Source organism: Melopsittacus undulatus, chromosome 4, assembly GCF_012275295.1.
Source record: "Melopsittacus undulatus isolate bMelUnd1 chromosome 4, bMelUnd1.mat.Z, whole genome shotgun sequence".
NCBI classification, from domain to species: Eukaryota; Metazoa; Chordata; class Aves; order Psittaciformes; family Psittaculidae; genus Melopsittacus; species Melopsittacus undulatus.
In genome coordinates, this window is record NC_047530.1 from 19,616,624 (window position 1) to 19,636,984 (window position 20,361).

Here is a 20,361-nt window from a genome sequence, read left to right on the forward strand (position 1 = left end):
GCGAGGGCTTAACGGGCCGGAGCTCCCCATAAGTCCTCTAATCACTCTGAGCCTTTGACCCCCGCTGCGGTGCCGAGTCTCGCCTCCTTCACCAGACTGCTCCTGTCAGTTACGTTCGGATCGCGGGAATACAGACACATTCTGCAGTCGTTTAGTGGGAGATACAGAAGGGAACTCCAAAGCCCAGAGCGGAGCCGCCGCAGCCACCGCTCACCACACGAGACAAGCACAGTCCCAGCTCGCCGGCTAAGCCACCACATCTCCCCCACCGGAGGTGAAGGCGGGGCCGCTCAGACGGGTGGGGAGCAGCAGACGAAGTCTCGCGAGAGAGGGCGACGGCTGCCTCTGCCGCGCTCCTCCCCCTGCCGGTCCCGGTGTGTGAGGCCTTCGCCGAGGCCGGGGTATCTCGCGTCGTGCCGGCCAGGCGTTGCTAGCGGCGGGGAGGCGGCGGTTGTGGCTGTGCGGCCGGGGCCCGGCCTCGGCTCTAGGGTCGCTGGGCAACATGCCGGGCGGCAGGGTGTGCGCCGCCTGCGGCTGCTCGGAGATCGAGGTGGACGCGGCGCGTGGGGATGCGGTGTGCACGGGCTGCGGCTCGGTGCTGGAGGACAACATCATCGTCTCCGAGGTGCAGTTCGTGGAGAACAGCGGCGGCGGCTCCTCCGCCGTGGGACAGTTCGTGTCGCTGGATGGTGAGAGCCGGCGGGGCGGGGCACACGTGCACCGGGCAGGGGGGTGTGGAGCTTGCGCGGCGAGGGGACCGTGGGCCGTGCGTGGGGAGAGGGTGCTGGGAGAGGGTAGGGGGCAATGTATGGAGGGAGGATGCTGGGGATAGGGGAGAGAGTGGTGGGGGACAAGGGACAGTGCATGAGGGAGGGGGATGCTGTAAGGGATATGAAGGACAGGTACAGTGCCGAGGGGAGAGGGTGCTGTCGGCTATTGGGGGTGGGGACAGGGCACGAGGGTGCTGAGCCGGAAGGTGGGATTATGGGGGTGGTGCATGGGGGTAAGGTGCTGGGGGGTAAGGGTAGTGCATAATGTAAAAAGGTGCTGTGTAAAGGGATTGATGCCTAGGGGATATGGTGTTGTGCAAAGGTGTGTGCAAAGGTGTGTGGGGGACAATAGTGTTGTATAGAGGAGTGAGTGCCAGGGATGGTGGAACTAAGTTTCTTTAAGGGACCCTTTCCCTTTTGTGCATGTGGGATAGTGCTGCATGAAGTGGAAATGGGACAGTCAGTGGATGGTAGGGGAGGACAATGTGCTGTGCAAGGTGAGATAGAAATTGGGTTGGGTGCAGTCTGGGGTGAATGACAAAAAAGACAAGAGATGTTTTAGGTGATGGGAGGAGGTGCATGAGGGACTGGAGCTCTGCCTGGTGTGTGTGGGGTTATATGAGGGAAGACTTGGGGCTCTGTATGGACTGGGGAGATACATGAAATTGTTTGGAGTAGAGGCCAGGAGGGCTGGGTAAAGGGAGTATGTAGAGGTACAGGGGTGGTGTGGTGGAGAAGGAGGCTGGAAGTAAAGGGTCAAGAGGCTTCTTCTGTAAATAGGTAGGGGTGTTTGTGTGAATGCCCTGGAGGATAAGGCCTGTGTGCCTGGAAGAAGGCCATGTGAAGTGGGCATTGGGTTTGGAAGGGGAGAGAAGGAAAACTGATGTGTGCACTGTATATTAGGTGAAGGAAGCATAAAGAAGAAATAGGGGAAGGAACTTAGCAGTGAAGCGAGGGGCACTGATTGATTGTATGGCTGTGGTGAAGACAGAAGAGTTGTGGTGTGGAGGGCAGCACTGGATGTTGGAGTTCAAGAGTTTGTTGTAGACTAGGCTTTGTCTGATGCTATTCGTGTCTTCCAACTCAAGGTGCTGGTGTTATTTTTTTTTATAGCTTATGAGCATCTCTTATAGCCTCCACATCACCACAGGGAAAAGTGAAGGGTACTTTTTTAAGGGCTTGTACTGCTTTTTCCCTCCCACCCAAAATTACACAGGACAGATGGCATGCAAGCTAGAGTGCATTTTGGGATGCCTTTACACTACAAAAAAAAAAAAAAAAAAAGAAAGGAAAAGGGAGAACTGCACTATACTCTGGCTTTTTCTTCTAGATGAATTGCACAGTACTTTCCTAAGTTCCTTTAAGGAACCCTTTCCCTTCTGCGCAAGTCCTGTGATGCTGCTGTTGGCTAATATTTTTTTCATGGATAGTGCATTAATTCTTGGATTTTGTATAAGTAGGTAGTTACTATACAAAAAACAATTTTAGCACCCACGGAGACGGATAAGCTCAATGGGGATAGGTGGATGTGTAAAAGTGGAAATGGGAGCACATTGTAGCGTGCTTAGGGTGACTTTATCTGGCTGCACAAGGAGTGGTTGCAGGGGCTTCACCATATGTGAAAATCTTCCTACTGTGATCTACTAGCAAGGCCCCGTTTGCATTAGTGTATGTATTTTGGTGAAGTGTCGTTTGTGGAAACAACAGAGCAGGATTTTCAAAACAACGCTTTGTAAATTTACTAAGTTACTGCAAGGACCAGTGCGGGTACTGTTTCACAGTAAACATTTTAAGGAAGTTTGGATATGGGTGGTTTGTGCTGGTGTAATTCTTTATGTTCGAAAACAGATGATTCTGTTGTGAATAATTTTTTTTTGCTTAACTTAAACTGAGTGATGCAAGCCAATTTGAAAAGATGTATTTGTGCTGCAATAAGAGTATCTTCATGATATGTGCTTGTCCATTATGCTTGTATAACACTGATTTAAGTCCTTGGGAATGGGGAGAAAAGTTTTTTTTTTTTTGTGTAAGCAAGGCAAAATTTGTATCTCTGAATGTTGTGCTGGCTAGAGAATTTCCAACAGAATTTATACTGTCAAAAAACATGTACTGAAAGCAACATTTTCTGGTAAGCCATAGTTTTCAATGACTTCTGATTGTGTAAGCAGGTTCCCATCAAAGTTAACTCTTTTTAACACCTTTTCCTGTCCTCTGTTAGCTCTTCAGGTCTGTGGCTCTGAGGGATCCCCTGTGTATGAAATACCTTGGGCTCAGGTTCTTCGGACTGCAGTGTGGTGATCACAGGCAGCCCTAATGTGTGGGGCGTTTGCAGTGTCAGAGGTGCTTGGGCTACTGTTTCTGAGACCATGGCTGTTGGTCAGTAGGGCTGGGTGACTTGGAGACCGTTGTCTAGGTTTTGCAAAGTATGAGAGGGCTGTCAGGTTCTCTGTTGCACAGCTCGAGTTGAATAGGAGTCTTAGTGTCTGTGGAGTTCAGAGCCCCTGGATGTGCAACAAGATTCCCAAACCCTCCCAAGATACACGAGGGCTTCTGTTTGTGTGTTCATATATGTCAAATAGTTATAGATGCCTTTCTTCATAATTTAATCTTCACAAAGAAGCAGAAGAGAATGGAAAGCATTGAGGTCAGCTGTTAGTGACTTCTCTTTGGTACATCTAGCAAAGTATTTTATTTTCCTAAGCAGCTTGTTAAGGATGCAGAATCTTGCATTTGTTTGCTAAAGGAGGAAGAAAGGCTTGCAATTTTCTGTTTTAATATAAAGTTGCCTGTCTGGGTCATGCCAGGTCCTTGCTAGTAAGCCCAGCAACCCCAGTATAAACCATGGGAAATCCCTCCTTTTGTTCCTTCAGGGCTAGAGGAAGGTGTAAGGTCACAGTTAAGTGTTCCCAGGCAGTATTTACATTTAGCTATCAATGTGTCTAGTGTAGGAAGCCACAGTCTCACTACTGATGCCTTTCATTCAGAAGTTTGGTATAGCCAGTGTTTTCCAAAGCAGGTGTGTGAGTCTGTTTCTTTCCATTGTTTTGACAGTTCTTACAGCTGAACATTGGTGTGCTTGTGCTTAAAATTGAGTGAGAGGCTTCGCTTTGCTGATGCATGAAAGCCTGAGGAAATGCAGGCTAGTTCCATCTGTTAGGCAAAGGGTAGAAGCAGTAAAGGACAGAACAGAAGGCTGTAGAGGTAAATCTGGGTGAAGTATTTTTTTTTTTTTGCAAAGTGGCATGCCTTGCAGATCTGTTGGAGTTTTCTAAAGAATTCAGTAAGTGGACAAAGCAGACTGTTGGATTTGTGAAGGGAGGTCAGCAAGATCCTTCACAAGAAGCTTTTGAAGAATCTGGGCTGTTGTGGATAAGGGAAGGTCCTTACAGAGCAGAGTAACTACTCAAATTATAGGAAAATAGAATAGAAACAAATAATAAGCCTCCTTGAGAAGTAGCCAGTGAAGCTCCATAGTGTCAGGGCTTATGATCTGAAAAACAGGTGAATGGTGAGTTAATGAGGTTTGCTGGTAGTATGATTTGGGGTGGTGATCATAGAATTATGGAATAGTTAGGGTTGGAAAGGACTGTAAGTTCATCTGTAGATGTAGAAGGACCTGTTGCTTTTAGTACCTGGGTAGTAGGTTAGCAGATGGGATTGAGTGTGGCAGTGAGAGTTAGAATTAGTCCTTACTTCCACATGTGGGATGGCAGTATCTGGTCTGGCTAGAACAATTAGGGAAGGACGTCACTAGGTCGTAATGGATAGCTCTGTAACAATGTTTATCTCAGTGTTCATTCACAGTACAAAAAAGCAGAGCAGGAAGGAGAATATTAGAAGTTATCAGGAAAAGAATATGGCAGCATATGCATACACTATTACATATCCACAGCACTATCTGCAGCTTAAATACTGTGTGCAGTTCTGATGTGTTTTTGTCTTGCGTCTCCTCAAGAAAACCTCTAAAACAACTGGAAAAGACACACCAAGGAAGATTAAGAGGAGGGCTTTGTGAAGAGCTTCTGTTAGAATGACTGAATAGATTCAGATGATTGAATGGGAACATAGAGATCTGTAAATACTGTAGAATAACATGGTAAGGATGAGCTATTGTTCAGTATCACATAATGCAAAAACTAGGGAGTGCTGACAAATCTAGCAGGTAGCTTATTTTGAAAGTAGCAAGTAGGAAGTTCAGAAGCATTAGGTTTTTGTGTGTTTGTTTTTTTTTCATAAAGACATTTAGTTAAATTGTGAATCTTAAGTTGTAGGTGTAAAAAGTTTGTATCAGTTAGAAAATGATTGGGCAAGCAGAATGAAAAAGTGTCATGGCCCCTAAAAAAAAAAAGGCTCGTATTTCTGGGTCAGGAAATTCTTGAGCCGCAGATCTCCAGGCTCTAGGTGGTAATGAGAGAACTGTTGTAACAAGCTTTCCTTCTGTGTGTTCACTTGTAGCCGTGTATGTTAGTGGACTTTACTGTTCAGAGGTAGCACACTGGACTAGATAGCTTTCTGATCTGAGGTGGCACAGCTGCTCTTGAGTCGTTGGGGGTGATCATGTTAATTGAGCTCTGCAAAGATGCTTTGAAGGGTTTTGACCCTTCTTTTAAAACTAGTCCAAGACTTGGGGAGCCATAGTTTTACAGCATAATGTGTAGGTGTCCTTAGGTATTAATACTGCTTTGTTTGTTTGAGGGTTTGTTTTTTTGTGGGTTTTTTTTTTTGGTGGGTTGTTTGTTTTTTTTTGTTAACTTGTGTTTTGGAAAGCTGTGACCAGAACAGTCCTCTGACTTTGACAGTTATGTAGATATGTTCTCTTTTGAAAATGACTGGTTAATTCTTCTGTTCTCCCTGTGAGAAGTAGATGGTGGAGATATTTACAATTGTGAGAATCTGTGATAAATTGTCCAGAAATCCAGACTGCAAGGCAGAGTTTTATTTAGAGTAAGGTTTATGAAGTTGCATATGCAGTACTTTGTAATAAGGACCATGAAATCTTTCTTGTTGGTACTTGGGGCATAAAAAGGGAGATGGTTTACTTTGTGTAAGTACACAAAACGAAGGCTAAGCCATCCTAGGCCTGATGAGACCCTCCTTAGACATGGGCATAATCTGTTTGTCTCAGCATAGTAACACCAGTGCTTTTCATTGTCACGGTTTTGATGGAAATGGAGGGATACATTTGCAGGGAACCCTAATCCCACAATTCTCTTTAATGCTGTCTGTCTCTGCGAGTGACAAGTAATCTCTTGTGAGGTATCTGTCACTTTGCTGCGTCATAAGCTGGTAAATTCATTAGCAAGGGAATACACTCTTCGTGCTCTAGAACGGGGGTACTGTTTTATCTTTCTGTTGATTCCCTGAGAGGGAAGTTCTCACAAAGCACAAGTTAGCAGATGCTTTGATAGGCCTTATTACAATTAGTTGTAATTGTTAATTCTGTTGCAAATGGTTCCAGTCAGGTAAGAACCCAGTCTGAAGACTTAACTGTAGCTGTGTTGTTTCTTGAAGCTTGTGAAGGCCAGATATTGAAATTGAGTTTCTGAGCCTGACTGATTTGATGCTGGGTAAGTCAGGTACTAATGGAAAAGGGTTGTCTTGTACGTTTGAGCTCCAAGGACCTCTGTTAATTGCACAGAAAGTGTTTGAGGTATGTGCTTTTCCTAGGTGAGTCTAGTTTTAAGGAATAACTATCCACCTTATAATTGATAGCCTGTTCAGAGTGTCCCAAACTAGCCAAAAGAGGTTGTTCTCTGTAGTTTCTTGTCAAATTTGGAGAGGGTTTGGATTAACATTCCTCTTTCTGTGATTGGAATGAACGCATCTTTCTTTTTCTTCATACCTAAGTTCTTAACAGACTCCTCTATCAGTCATAAGATTTGAATGCATACCAGCATGAAGTACACCACTACAGAGTTTAAGAGTGAGCTAGGTTTCTCCCTCTCCATTATTCTGTAATTGCATGCTGGAAGACAGAGCTCTGCAGAGCCCTTCACCAGCCTGCACTGGTTTGATGGCTGGTGCTTTTGTAGAATGGCAAGTTGTGAGTCATATGCCATGTTTGAAGGCAGTGAGTTCTCTGATCACTCTTCCAGTGTGTCTAGGAGGGAGTCCCCTGTCTTGTGGTAGTTAGTGGGAAAAAGTGTTTTCAGAGGTTTTTTTCCCTAAGGCTGACAGAAGTAAAAAACAAGTACAAAGCTGAAGAGAATGATAGGAAGAAAGCTGAACATTAATAGTCCAGATCTCTCTTTGGGATTAAAGAAGCTTTGAAAGTGGAGTCTAGGGCTTCTGTCACTAATCAAAGGAGAAGAGAATAGTCCCACCTGAGAAAGCTGATGTGCAGGTAGCACAGCAGCAAGCTGGAAGACAAAACTGAGAAACTGCAGAATGAGAAAAGGGCACCGCAAAGCTGACTGAGGTTGTCATCCTGAAACGTTCAGTATCTGGGGAAACTTGTTTTCTTTTGTTCCAGAAATTGCCTTTAAATGCTTGGTAGTAAGTAGAGAAAACCAGCATCCTATAAGCTTCTTGGGCACAAACCATGAATCAGCCCAGGAACCTGTCCTTTAGAAGTGTTGGTGATCTTTGTCTGCAGTTGGGTGGCAGGAGAGCTGCCTGCTTTCCCAGCCACTGCTGGCCCTTGCTGTCCACAGCCTGCTTCCCCCCTGGGGCTCTCCCTACCCTGCCCAGGAGGTCTCTGTGGACATACACTCTTGCCCCAGTGACTGCACAGCAGGGCTGGTCTTTAGCTCCCCACAGCCCTGCTGAGCCAGGCCCTTGTCCTGCCTGGCTTCAGCCCATGCCTATGACCTTGCCTGGCCATCCCAGGTGCTGTGTCTTGTTTCCCCTTGCTGGGCCTGATCCCCACATGTAAGCTCATGTCCTGCTTGGCCTCAGGCCATCTCTGGACTCACAGGAGTGCTCTGTGCCCTGGGTTGTGGCTGCCCCTGTCCTGTGGAGTTCAGAGGTACATCTCTAGTGAGAATTTAAATCAGAATTATTTTTCAGAAGTTTTTAGCTAGCTCTTACTAAGTGGATGCTTTCCCCAACAAGCTGCCTACTTTTACAAAATAGAAACCTTGTTGTTTTGAGACTTCTGTCCCCCTCGGGTTTGTCTCAAAGTGGGCAGAGTGAGGAGAGGGGCAGGCACTGCTGCGGTGTGTGCATTTGCCCCTGGGAAAACAGGGTAAAAAGGAGGTTAGCATAGTGAAATGCAGCCTCCATCCTCTGAGGCAACAGGACTGTGGAATGGGAAAGATGAGTTCTTGGAGCTAGGGGCATTATCAGCTCCAAATAAGTCTTACAGAACATTTCATCCTTAAATACACATCACAGCCTCAGTGGGAGTGTTATGGAGTGGTTATAGCCTGGTCACTGAAGTGGGATTCTTGCACTGCAGGACATACCCTGCCTTTGGAGTCTGAGGTCAGTGAACATCGTTGATATCTGTGTGAGACTGAGCAGCATGACTGTCTTGAAATAGGTTTACTGTTTTGCGGTTGATTGCTTGGCATTTCTATTTCTTTTGGGGGCTTTTTGGAAAAAAAAATGTAACAAACTATGTTAAAAATGTATAATCTTTTCTTTAAATGCTAAGCTGGCATTTACAAGAACAGGTGTGAATTAGTCTTTTAACTTATGCTTCTTAGTATCTAAGCCAGGAGGTTTTAGAATGGTGACAAATAGAAATGGGAGGCTGCAGTGGGCTTTGACAGCATTAGTGCAACTTCAGCACTGAGTAAGGATCGTGTATAGCTCTTGAACAGCGTAAGTACATTAAGACTCTCAATTTCCAAATGCACATGAGTTTGCAAGATACTGATTTGAGACTGGTGGGAAGAATGTTTCCTGTGAGAAGATGTCTGCTTACTTTTGTTCATAGGGAGAATGGAAAGTTGCGAACTAGTAGCCCTTAACACACCAACAAGTGTTTGTTAGAACTTCTAGTGAGAAGGCTGGACAACATTTGTCAGTAGGCTGTTTCAGGTATTAGAATATCAAGGAAGTTTCTTCCTGCTAATACGATTTTTTTTGTTGCAAGTGAATTAAGTGAATTATAAGCAACTTGCTACAGTGACCAATTTGCACTGCTATAAACAAAGTGTGTACTCCTGCTCTGAAGTTTCCCCTGATAAATTTAGTGTACCTTATTAGTGAAGCTGTGGTATGCTCAATTTTTCAGGTATACTTATGGAAGCTTACCAGAATATTTTGTATATACTGTCTAAATCTTGAAAGCTTTTTTTTGGTTTGTTTTTACATTGAGGAATGTGAATTACATGACCTCAAGTGCAGAACTTGACTGAGTTTGCCTTGATCTATGTATTTCAGTCTTACTGGGGTTTGTGGAAATGGAAAGTTATGGTCAGAAAACTGAAAAGAGGAGGACTAGATACAGGGAGGAAAAAGCTTTGTAAAATTTAAGCTAAGATTACTAGCTTTTCATCTCCTATGCTTGTTTCCCTCTAGAGCTTTGTCAGATGTACCCGTCACAGTCAGTGCTAGTAAAAGAGTCGAAGAAGATGAACTCTGTGTTTGTATCACATTCTGTGGTTTTTGTGTGGCCAGTTGTTATGTACAATAAAGGATTCTCCTGTATTTTTTGAATATTAAAGTGGAAAAAGTAGGGATTTTGTTTTTAATTGGTAGTTGGTAGTTGCCTTCCATTACCTTCAAAGAGGGCTACAAGAAATCTTGTGAGGGACTTTTTACAAGGCCAGGTTAGATGGGGCTGTGAGCAACCTGGTCTAGTGGAAGGTGTTACTTTCCCATGGTAGAAGGATTGGAACTAGATAATCTTTTAAGGTCAGTTCCAATCCTAACTACTTTATGAGTCTATGAATTTGTTTCCATGTATGATATGTTAATAGACCAAATCCTGACATCAAGTATTTTTATAGTGCAGCTTTGAGCAGTCCTGAAGTGTGTTCCACCAGTAATACATACGCTAAACTTGAAATGAAAATGCTGGGTAGTGAAAAATGAAAAGAATGGTAATATAAGCAAAATTCCTCTTACTTGTGATTCAGATTTCTAGAATGACTCTGATTCATGGTTAATTTTTAGTTACGTAAAATGGTCATGGTGTAATTTGCAACATTGAAGAAAGTATGGATATGCTGGATTTGCAGAACTTTTGTGGGAAATCCTGGACTGTTTATGTGTTCTACTTTGTGCTAGTTTTTCTCTTTACAAAACTGATTTATAATCATGTTTTTGTTGGGAAGGAAGAGGGGAAACTTGCATCTATTTCATGCAAAAAAATAATGTTTTAGTGAAATAAACTGAATCGATTTTTTGCTTTTTTTCTGTAATCCTCCAGGTGGCAATCTTGCATCAGTTAAGTGTATAGCGGTTTTTTCTGGCCTTGAGTCTTACATGCTGTCCTTGTAAATTCCTGCTTGAAGTGCTGCAGTATGCTGCTGTCAGTTGTGAAAATGCAGAATCGTGCACGTAACTTGGATGTGAACTGCTGGATGTAACTTTCATAGACTTGTGTAATCTTGTGGGCATGGTGGATGCAACAGTATATTTATCTCTTTGATTGGTAGTTATGAAAATAAGCCCATAGGTAGCTAGCTATGATGGAGTAGATTAAAAGTTTGCCTATGTAAATTTATTCAGCAGTACCATTTCAGCAGGCTGTAGTGTGTGCAGATCTGTTAGTGTCCCTGTAAAATGGCTGAGAATTATTTCAGTTGCAGACTTTGGTAGTTTTGTGTATTCAAAAAACTACATCATTTTGCTATTGTAGGCATGAGTTGAAATGACACATTAACTTATTCTCCTTTTGACTTTTATGATCTAACTTAAGTAGGAAGCTCATTCATGTTTTATATTAGATTATTTAGTCTACCCTGATTATGAAACCGTTGGTGTGATGCAAGTGTGCAGTATCAGACCCAGATTTTATGCTGGATCTGTAAATATGTGGGTTTTAAATTGAAGGGTTTTCTTCTGACTTCTCCTGAAGAAAGCTGGTGTGTTTTGGTTTTAATTTCATAGGGAAGGATTGTGTTAGAACTGGTCCTATCAAATAGCAGATATGCTTCATTTCAGGTTGCAAGCTGCTTCATTCCCCATCTTCACTTGCTCATTTATCTAGAGGAAACAAAATCCATAAGGCTGGGACTGAATCTGTTTCTTTTCCAGGTGTTGAATCTGAAACTCAGCGTGCCACTAGCTCTCAGGAAAGTGCCCTTTAAGCTGCAGATGCCTGAATGGCTGCTCTTTGCCTCCTCAATATGGAGGGATAAGTGCTGTTCCTGCTATCTGTTGTCTTCTTGTTGCTGTTGAAGGTTGTCACAGACTTCAGGTTTTGCTTGCTCCTTTTACTGCTTGAGGAACATTTTTGTAGAGAAGCAGGTGATGTGACTTCTTACTTCATTGGTGAGTCAGTGGAGCGACATAGGAACAGCCTGTCTGGGTCTGATCCAGACTGTGCTGCAAGGAGCAAATGTGAGGATGCTTGAAGGGACAGCCACAGTAGTTTAGCACTTGAGTAATGTGTGGTTATGGGCTGGCTCGGGACCCATGTAAGCTTTGAGTATCACCAAGTTTCCAGGTATATCATCTGATCTCTCCTTTTGGTGTGTTGGAGCACGCTGGGAGGACCACAAAATATTCAGTAGCTGCGTGTTTGTGCTATTAACATATCTCTCCACAAGTTCTGTTGTCCAGAATTTCACCTAATTATCCAAACCACCTTGGAAGATGAGACTTCAGTTTTGCAAAGCTGAGAGTTTTGACTTTGTTTTAAAAATAATCAGCAGATGACAATGTTAGCTTGGGAGGCACCACCTCATGAAGGAGGATATTTGGGTTGGCTTAGGGAAATGTTAGTGTTAGCGTTGAAGATTTGACAGGCAGCACTTGAAGACACCAAACACTTCTCGGATATATTTTTGTATATCTTGAAAGCTGAATGTGAAAAACCCAAAGCCTGTTTATTTCACATTTGAAGTTGTAGAGGAAAAAGCAGAAAAGGTCAAGAAATGTAAAAATTTCACTTCAGCTGGGATGTTAATTTGGTTGTGCCTAGTGATTGCTGCTCCTTTGTACTTTTAAATTATGAGCTTTGTAGGGATTTTTGTTTTTATATGAAGTTGATGACTTCACAGGTTTTTTGAATACTTTATTTTTTTGTTACCCAGCTGAACAGTTACATTAATGAGTTTGGTTTGCATTCTGCTTCTAAAGATTAACACTGGTAGTAGGACTTCATAGTCAATGGCAACAGTAGTTTGCAGTTCTGAGCATAAGAGCTCAACAGACCAGTTTTCTGTCAGTTTTCAAAGCCAAATGCTAATTAAAGATATACAGTCTTTCCAGTTAACTCACTGAGAAATGGGTACATCAATTCTGATAGCAAAATTTGCCTTTTGGATAGCTCCACTAGTACCTGCTGCAGACTCTGTAGCTTGGAGAGGAATCACTGTTATGTAACTTTTATGTACAATATTATATCTTGATGTCTAATGAAAAGAATCTTAACAAAAGCACTGAAATGTCAGCTTAATTTTATGTTGTTTGTATTCCTTCTGGATTTTTGCTTCTGAGTAAGTTAAATTATTTTGTTAATAGTATTGTTTTCCGCCACTGTAAGATTGTTTTTGCAAGCTTTTTAGTAATAACAGGGAAACTTGTGAAAGAGTGACATAGCTCTTTTGGCAGTGATAGTCCAACAGAGTTCCATATTTTTGTGTATTCAAAGATAGATGGGGCTGAAAAGTGGAGCCTTTGTGCACAGGAGGGGCAACAGTGCTTTTGACTCAAGTGCTGGATGAGCCTGCTACCTCCAGCCTACCTTTTGCTGTGTGTTTCTTGCTCTTGTCCTGCAGTTTATGGCCTCCTCTACTGTACTAATGCTTGAGTGTGTGCTCTCCGGCTGCAAGTCAGACAAGTGAGGTAGCCTGTGATAAAGCAGATCTTAAAACAATGAAAAAATGAGGGTAGGAGGCAGAGTTTCAGCAAGTTAGATTTGTTACTGAAGAAAAGCAGCATAAAACTATTGCCATTATTGATATATATGTTCCCTCCCTCCTCACCTCTCCCAGGTAAATCATTCTTATTAAATGTATATCAAAAATGTTATGTGTGCTAGGGTAGTTTGGTAGCCTCTCTCTGTTTTGCATCATTGGTTGGTTTGTTTTGGAGCATTTGTGGAGATAAGAGAGGTACCTATAAGAATGGCAAGGAGACATTGCTGTCTATAAATGCTGTATATAAATAACCAGTGAGGAGATTGCTATTGAACGTTTTTCATTTCTAACTAGGATGTTGAGCTAAAGTACTTAAGCTGTGGGGCATTTATGGGGATGTTTTTCATGGTTGCTTATTGAAAGGATGTTAATGAAATGAAGTTGGTTTCTGTTGCAGATAGCACTAGAAACCCAATTTAAAAGTTGCATGGAAAATCAAGCTTTGAAGGCTGATAGACACTAATACTGCAGGAATATTAGCTTTTCTTTTTTGTGTTTTTTTTTTTTATTAATTTGTTGGGTTTTTTTTCCTCTCAACATGGGTGTGCATTAAATGCAGCTGAGAGAAGACTAAGAGAATCCAGTAAGAGTGAACAATTTACATCAGTTTCTCATCACTTGTACTGATGTCCTGGTCTTCCCTGGGATGGACTTAATTTTTTCCTAGTAGCTGGTGCAGTGCTGTGTTTTCAGCTTTAATCTGAGAACAGTGCTGATAACACACCAATGTTTTAGTTGTTGCTATGTAATGCTTACCCTGGTCAAGGACTTTTCAGTCCTCTCATGCTCTGCAGTGAGGAGAGGCACAGGAAGCCGTAAGGGAGCAGTGACAGGAAACCTGGCCCAAATTAGCCAAAGGGACGCTTTCCTGCGCGATTCTATCCCAGTGACATTCTAGTTTGTTCTAGAGAACTGGTAAAAGATAAGAAAACATAGCTACAAGAAACTGAGAAAAACTGTAGGTAGGCATCATAGGCAACAAGATTACTTTTCTCCTGATTCTGAAGGGAAGACTACTTGAATTAAGTAGAAGTCCAACTACGAACAAATTGCTTTTTTACAATCCTGTGCAATTTAGCTTTTTAGTTGCATTTGCACTTAAGCCGATACATTCAGATATCCTGCTTGAGGTAGCCTGATTGTTTTTAAAAAACCCTTTCTTCTTTAGTGGGAGACTATTTCTGTCCTTGGTAGTTTAATTCCCTGTTCTGTGGGATTGGTTTGCATGAGTAGTTCCATTGACTCTTAGCAAACTCTGCATTCAGGCTCCTCAGCATTGGCACGGATGCAAAAACAAGCATCCGGTTGATGCTGATTTACAACCTGGACTTATTTTAGTCTCCAGCCTCTCAGGATGTAAAAGTAGCAGTTCCATAATTGCTGTTTTTGTAGCCTAAGTATTGCTGTGGGTGTGCCTAATGTTGATCTGAAGTATTACATCTATAGTATCCAACACTGTTGTCATTGAATGCTAAATGTTTATGTTCTGTAGGGCCAGTAATTAACTATTAAAATTACGTATTTAACATTCTTCAGACAAAAAAAAATATAAACTAAACAATTGTTTCATCATTTATTTCCAGAAGTATTTTACAATATTGATTTTCATGTTCTGTCTACAATAGAGATTGTGACAGTTTTGTACTTTCTTTTGGAGCTGAGATTGGGATGGTTTGTGGAGCCATGTAAATCCTAAGGTATCCAGAGGAAGAAATAAATCACATAGGGTTATTGCATTCATTGTTGTAAGCCCTTCCAGCACTTCTGTTGCCCGTATTAATGTAATTTGGCATGTTGTAAATTACACAGGTACTGACTGTAGTGGCACAGTAAGATTTCTTTTAATATTTTAATTCAGTTATTGCGTTTGACATATCTGGGTTGTTTTGGTGTCTTTTTTTTTCCTAATAGGTGCAGGCAAAACACCAACTTTAGGAGGAGGATTCCATGCCAATCTGGGGAAGGAGTCACGAGCACAAACTCTACAGAATGGTATGTGCAAGCTTAGTTGTGTTGATATGACTTCTGTTTTTATTAATATGGTTCATTACAATAATTTTTTCAGTTTGAATGTGACCTCAAAACCTTGGCAGGTCCTTGTCACTCATTAGATAAGTGTGCCTTGTGCTGATTTTACATTGTGCTCTCATTTGGTTGTTATACCTGATTTATGAGGTCAGGTAGCTGACTGACAAAGGGTAATGGCACCTGATAATACTACTGTAGTTTAAAAGGGCTTTTTCAAGGCTGGCATGCCCATTGCACCTTTTAATTTTATGTTAAGCGATTGTGGCTTTCTGTTTTATCAGAGTTCTTGAAAAGCTTTATGCATGTTTATTTTTAAGTATATTTGTTCAAATGCTTTTGTTTATATGCACTGTGTGAGGTAATGCATATATTATGTATATGTGCACAGTTGGTAGTAACTGTGCTTAATATGTGGCTGTTGAACAGAGGAGGGAGGGCAATGGAAAAAAGGTTGTAGTGTCCATAGGATATTTAAACATTCTCATTACATTTTAATTGAGATCTACAGAATCTACACTCTTAAAGTGAGTGAATAAACGCAGCTTTTACTCCAGAAAGAGAATGTTCTCTGAGTTGCTGTTACTCTGTTAATGGACAAGAGTTGTCATTTTTTGGCTAATTAATACTCTTGTCTCATGTCTCTTGGGTATGACAACTGATGGACTGTCATATCAAACACTTGGAAGCTGACATAGTTAACCAAGGGACGTAGATGGATTTTATTAATATGGTACTCTTTTTAGGGGTGGGATATTTTAGGTAAAGGTATTTTCCTAAATTAAAATCTTATACTTGGAACTCAAACACCGCCTGCATAGGTATGCAAAGGATAAGATTGATCTGATCCTGTACCTCCATAGGTATGGAACGGTTAAGATTGATGAATGTTATTGAAATGTATCCAGACTGCTTTACTCAGCATTATTCACTGGACTTATATGCAGAATGTTTTATTCAGCTGTTTGTACTGAACAGTATTGAGCTCTGTTTGCTTGGCAGAATAAAGCTTGCACTTTCAGTGAGCTAATTTCAGCGTCAGGTCCAAAGTTACTAATCTATAAGTTTTAAAAATGCCTATATAAAGTGTAACCTGTATGAGAAATGGAATAAACCCACTAGAATATCTTCGACAGTTAGTGAAGTTTGCCTTTGGATGAAGGCATTTTAATAAAAACTAATTTTATGTGGGCATTTAAAAAGTAAATTGGCCTGTGGTGCATATGGACTGCCCAGTTCCTTGTCTTTACTGTAGAAAAGTAAAATGCTGAGGGGAGAAATTGCTATCCCATTGCTTCTTGGAGTGCTTGAATCCTCCAGAAGCCTTTTCAGTTATGCTGAAAGGTTAATCACAAATAAAGATATCGCAGATGTTTTTCTGGAATCTAAACATGACTTCTTTCTTGGGTGAGTGTTTGCTGGCTAATGTATCTGAGCATCCTTCCTTCCCCACAGCTTTTCTGTGTGGGGCCCTCAGTCATGCATAGTGATTCTGACTTGGCTAACGTCTATCAGCATCAAATACAAGAAATGATGGTTGCTTAAAATCAAATTTAAATGAAATTATCTCCCAAACATTTTTGAAACAGGAAAATAATTTGGCTTTCACATATACCTGTCTGAGGCTCTCCACCTGTTTTTTTTGTGGCTATCCTTTATATATGAAAAAAGTATTTGGTCTTTGATTTTGTAGCCAATTCTCATTTGTCATGCTGGCAGCCTGTCTCTGGGAAAATTATTTCCAATAAGCTAAGTGATATTCTTGCTCAGTCCCAGACATTGAAAGCAGCAGATGATATTTCAGGTAGAGCCATTGGTGTTTGAATGTCTTTTCTTTCTGCTGCTGTATAATGAGCTAGTTGTCTGCTGCATTTAATCATGGTTTTGGTTTTACATTGTTTTAATTGTAAATTGAGCTATGGTGGTGAACTTAGAAAATCTCACCCTGTCATTGTGGGCCAATGATCATGGCCTGTTTTTTTTCCTCAATTTATGTTAATATCCGTTTTGTTTTGACATGAAAGTGTGGCAAAGTAAATGAATTTACAGTATATATTTTAAAGAGAAAGTACGGGTTGATCATTGAGTGAAACTGAGGTATTGATAGTTGATTGTTTTAAAAATGAGCAGTTATCCTTGCACCATGCTGTCTGATCAGAAAATATGCTGAGCTGCTTATTTATTTATTTGCTGATACTACTACGTTTGCATTTCTGAAGTTAACTGAGTTGCAAATGAACTGCTGAAATTAGCATCCCGTTGGGATGCCAGTGCAGCACAGCTTGCTAGAACCGTTCAGGGGACCTGTTCCTGCAGCTTGCTGGTTCCTTTTGCATCAAGGCTGCTTGCTACCTTCAGTAGTGTAAGGACATGATTTTCCCCCGTGTAGTGCTCTGTATGGATTATTGCTGCAGGGAAGAACCAGGCTCTGGAAAGCAAGAATGGGTGGTAAATAGACTTCATCCCCAGTGTATTCAAAAGCAGCTGACAGTGTGTGTGTGGTCTCAGAATGCTGGCAGGTCTTGCACTGTGCCTGATCCGCTTGCCAGCAACCTGCAGGCTTGACATGATGTGAGGAAAAGTCCAGCAATGGAGCAGGGACTTGCCGGGTTTATTTTAAAGAAAAAACACCCTCTTCCCCCTGCTTTCCCTTCCCTCCCCTCCCTTGTGTAGTTTGGGCCAAATTCTTCCTTGCAGTAATGCCTTTTTCAGGGGAGGTGAAAAGGAGGTGATCTGCGCTCACTGTCTTATTTAATCACTAGCAAAGCAGCTGGGATTGGCTGAATGCATGATGCTGCTAATTTTTGAAGCTTTTAATGAAAGGATGTTTAGAGTTAGGTGAAAACTATTTTTTTTTCATAAGAATTCCTAAGGTAATTGTACATTTTTATTTTTTTTCTTTTCCTTCATTCTAAAGGGAAGAAATGCAGAAATGAAATCTCTCGACAACTGCTCAACAGTTCTGGACACTTCTACAAAATCATTATTTTGTGCATCAGTGTTTTTGTATGTGTGTGTATGCTCAAAACAAAGCCATGGACAAACCCTCAAGGTTTTATAGTTTCCAGCTTTGTGTAAGAATGTCCAATACACAGAACTAGTCTCCCTTATCACACATGCCTTTGCTGTGTTTTTCCTTGCTGTTTATAATATGGTGGTTCATGGCAGTTTATAGTCTTGGTCTTCCTTTGCTTAACCAGATGATGTTCATGGATGTTCGTTTGGGAATAGGCTGCTTATAAAAGCTTGAATCTTGTTTACACTTGCTAAAATATTCATTCAGGAAAGACTAATTCTGTTGTACTTGTTCATAATCTGTTTGATTTTCAGCATGCAGTACTGTGCTAGTTGAGAGTGCTAAGCTTCAGAAGTTCAACAAGCTCAGGTCTGCAAGATGTGTTGTATCTGTTCACATAAAGTTCACTTTTGTAGCAGAAATCTGCACACTGTCTTGATGTGCAACCAGCGGAGGTTGAAACACCTCTGATATGAAGAGGTATTTCAACTTTGTTTTAAAAGGTTTGACAAAATAGCCAAATCGTAGTGGTTTTGTGAGAATTATGAATAAAATACTACCTCAGAGAGGGGACGCTTTGACAAGACTTCTTCCTTTATTTGTCTCTTCAAATTGTTACAGTATAGCCCAACTTTTATGGTTACTTGCAGGGCTAAAATGCAGAGCTCTGTCTCTTTAAATCTCATTTTACAGCTCTGGGCTGCATTACATAATCTCTCTAAATAGCTGGTTTATTCTCGTTTCCTTGCAGGCAATCTGCTCTCACTATATCCATGTCAGAGTCGTCGTTACAAGGGAGTTGTTCTTGACTTGGAGCTATTGAAAGCATCAGAGTCTTCAGTGTCCAAAAACAAAAGGGATCGGGGAAGGAAGGTTGATGGCATGATTATAACTTGAAAGCTACAGTTGCAGATATTCAGATTTGGTTTAAACTAAGTTTGAAGATTGCAGCTGCATCTGGCTTAATCCTATTTCTGAACTCTTGTGTTGTGTTTTCAATAATTCCTTTAAATGAATGTGTTTTCCCTTAGTCCTTCTAAATACCAAAACATAGCCAACAGTATTTTAATGCTAAATGGGAAGACATTTCTGAAGATGTTCTCTAAAGCATTTTTGACTGCTTACGTTTAAGCTGCTTGCTTAATTCTTTAACCTTCATGGTCATCACTAATTTCATAGGTGGTTTATTACAGGTGATCATAGTGCCAGAACTATACAGTGTGAGTTAGGAGAGACTAGGAAAGCATATTATGCATGTGAAGAACAGGAATATACAAAGAAGAGGAACAAAGGAGCTGTTTTACAAAGCAATAAGAAGGAGAGTATAGTAGAATCCTAGAATAATGTAGATTGGAAGAGAGCTCTGGACATCCACAAAATGGTGGCTTTGAAGTTGCATTAAGCTGCTCAGGGCCTAGTGCAGCTGAGCTTTGGGTATCCCTAAGGAAGGATATGACGCAGTCTCCCTGGACAACCTGTTCTGTAATGCTTGACCAGCCTCATTGTGAAGAACTTTTTCCTTATATCTAGTCAGAACTTATTCTGATGAAATGTGACTCTTGCTTCTTGTCCTTTTGCTGTGCATCTCTGACGATTCTGACTTGATCTTCCTTCTGACCTCCCACTGAGTAGCTGAAGACACCAGTGAGATCTTCCCTGTTGCTTTCTTAAGACTGAGCAAATTCAGGTCTCAGCCTCATGCCATGTGCTTCAGTCTCCAGTCTCCTAATCATTTTGGCATCTCTCTGTTGAACTTGCTCCAGTATGTCAATGTCTTGTCTTGTGCAGAGGAGTCCTGAACTGGACAAAGTATATCCTCACAAATGCTGAAGAGGGGATAATAATCGATTCCCTTGACCTGCTGGCTACTTTTTTAATAATGCAACTCCAGGATGTGGTTAGCCTTCATCACTGCAGGTGGGTGCTGCTGTGTCATGTCCGTCTTTCTTTCCATGAGAAATCTATATCCTTTTCTGCAAAGCTACTCCCTAGCTGAGCAGTCCCCTGCTGCAGTTCTTCTGTCCCAGGTGCAAAACAAAATTGCATTTGCCTTGTTGAACTGCATGGGGCCTCTGCCAGCTCATTTCTTCAGTATCTTAAAACACCTCTGAATAGTGGCTTTGTCCATTAATGTATTGACCAATGTCCTGATGTAATGTTGTCTGTAGGTTGGCAAAGGGAACCTCCTGTCCCATTGTCCACGTTGTTAATGGAAGCATTGGACAATATTAACTTCAGTTTCAATCCCGCTTGTAAATCTAGTTGAAGTGCTGACCACTACCCTTTGAATCTGGACAGTTTTTAACTCAGCTCACAGTTCACCTATCTAGTCTGTATCTCCTCAATTTGGCTGCCAGGGAGAATGATGAAATGGAATGAGAAGAGCACAAGTTACTGTTTACCTTGACTGCAGTGTGGCTTTTAATTGCAGTCAGGCATCATCTGCCCTTATGAAGATGTGCTGGTAGTTCCCAGTAACCTTCTTTCTTTTTTGTGTCTGGAAAATGATTTCCGGGGAGATTTGTTCTGTAGCCTTCCAACAGGGTAGGCCAACTCACCTGAAAGGAAA

The 20,361-nt window shown here is 41.6% G+C and overlaps 1 protein-coding gene across 1 annotated transcript in view; it reads left to right on the top strand.

Moving 5' to 3' along the window:
• The first annotated feature begins 361 nt into the window (after positions 1-361).
• The window catches only part of BRF1 (BRF1 general transcription factor IIIB subunit), a 175,394-nt gene continuing 155,394 nt past the window's right edge, over positions 362-20,361 (top strand). The window contains exons 1-2 of the mRNA XM_013129164.3: positions 362-689; positions 14,663-14,743. Coding sequence (XP_012984618.1) covers positions 503-689; positions 14,663-14,743 — 268 coding nt within the window. The 5' untranslated portion in view covers positions 362-502. The remainder of the gene's footprint in view (positions 690-14,662; positions 14,744-20,361) is intronic.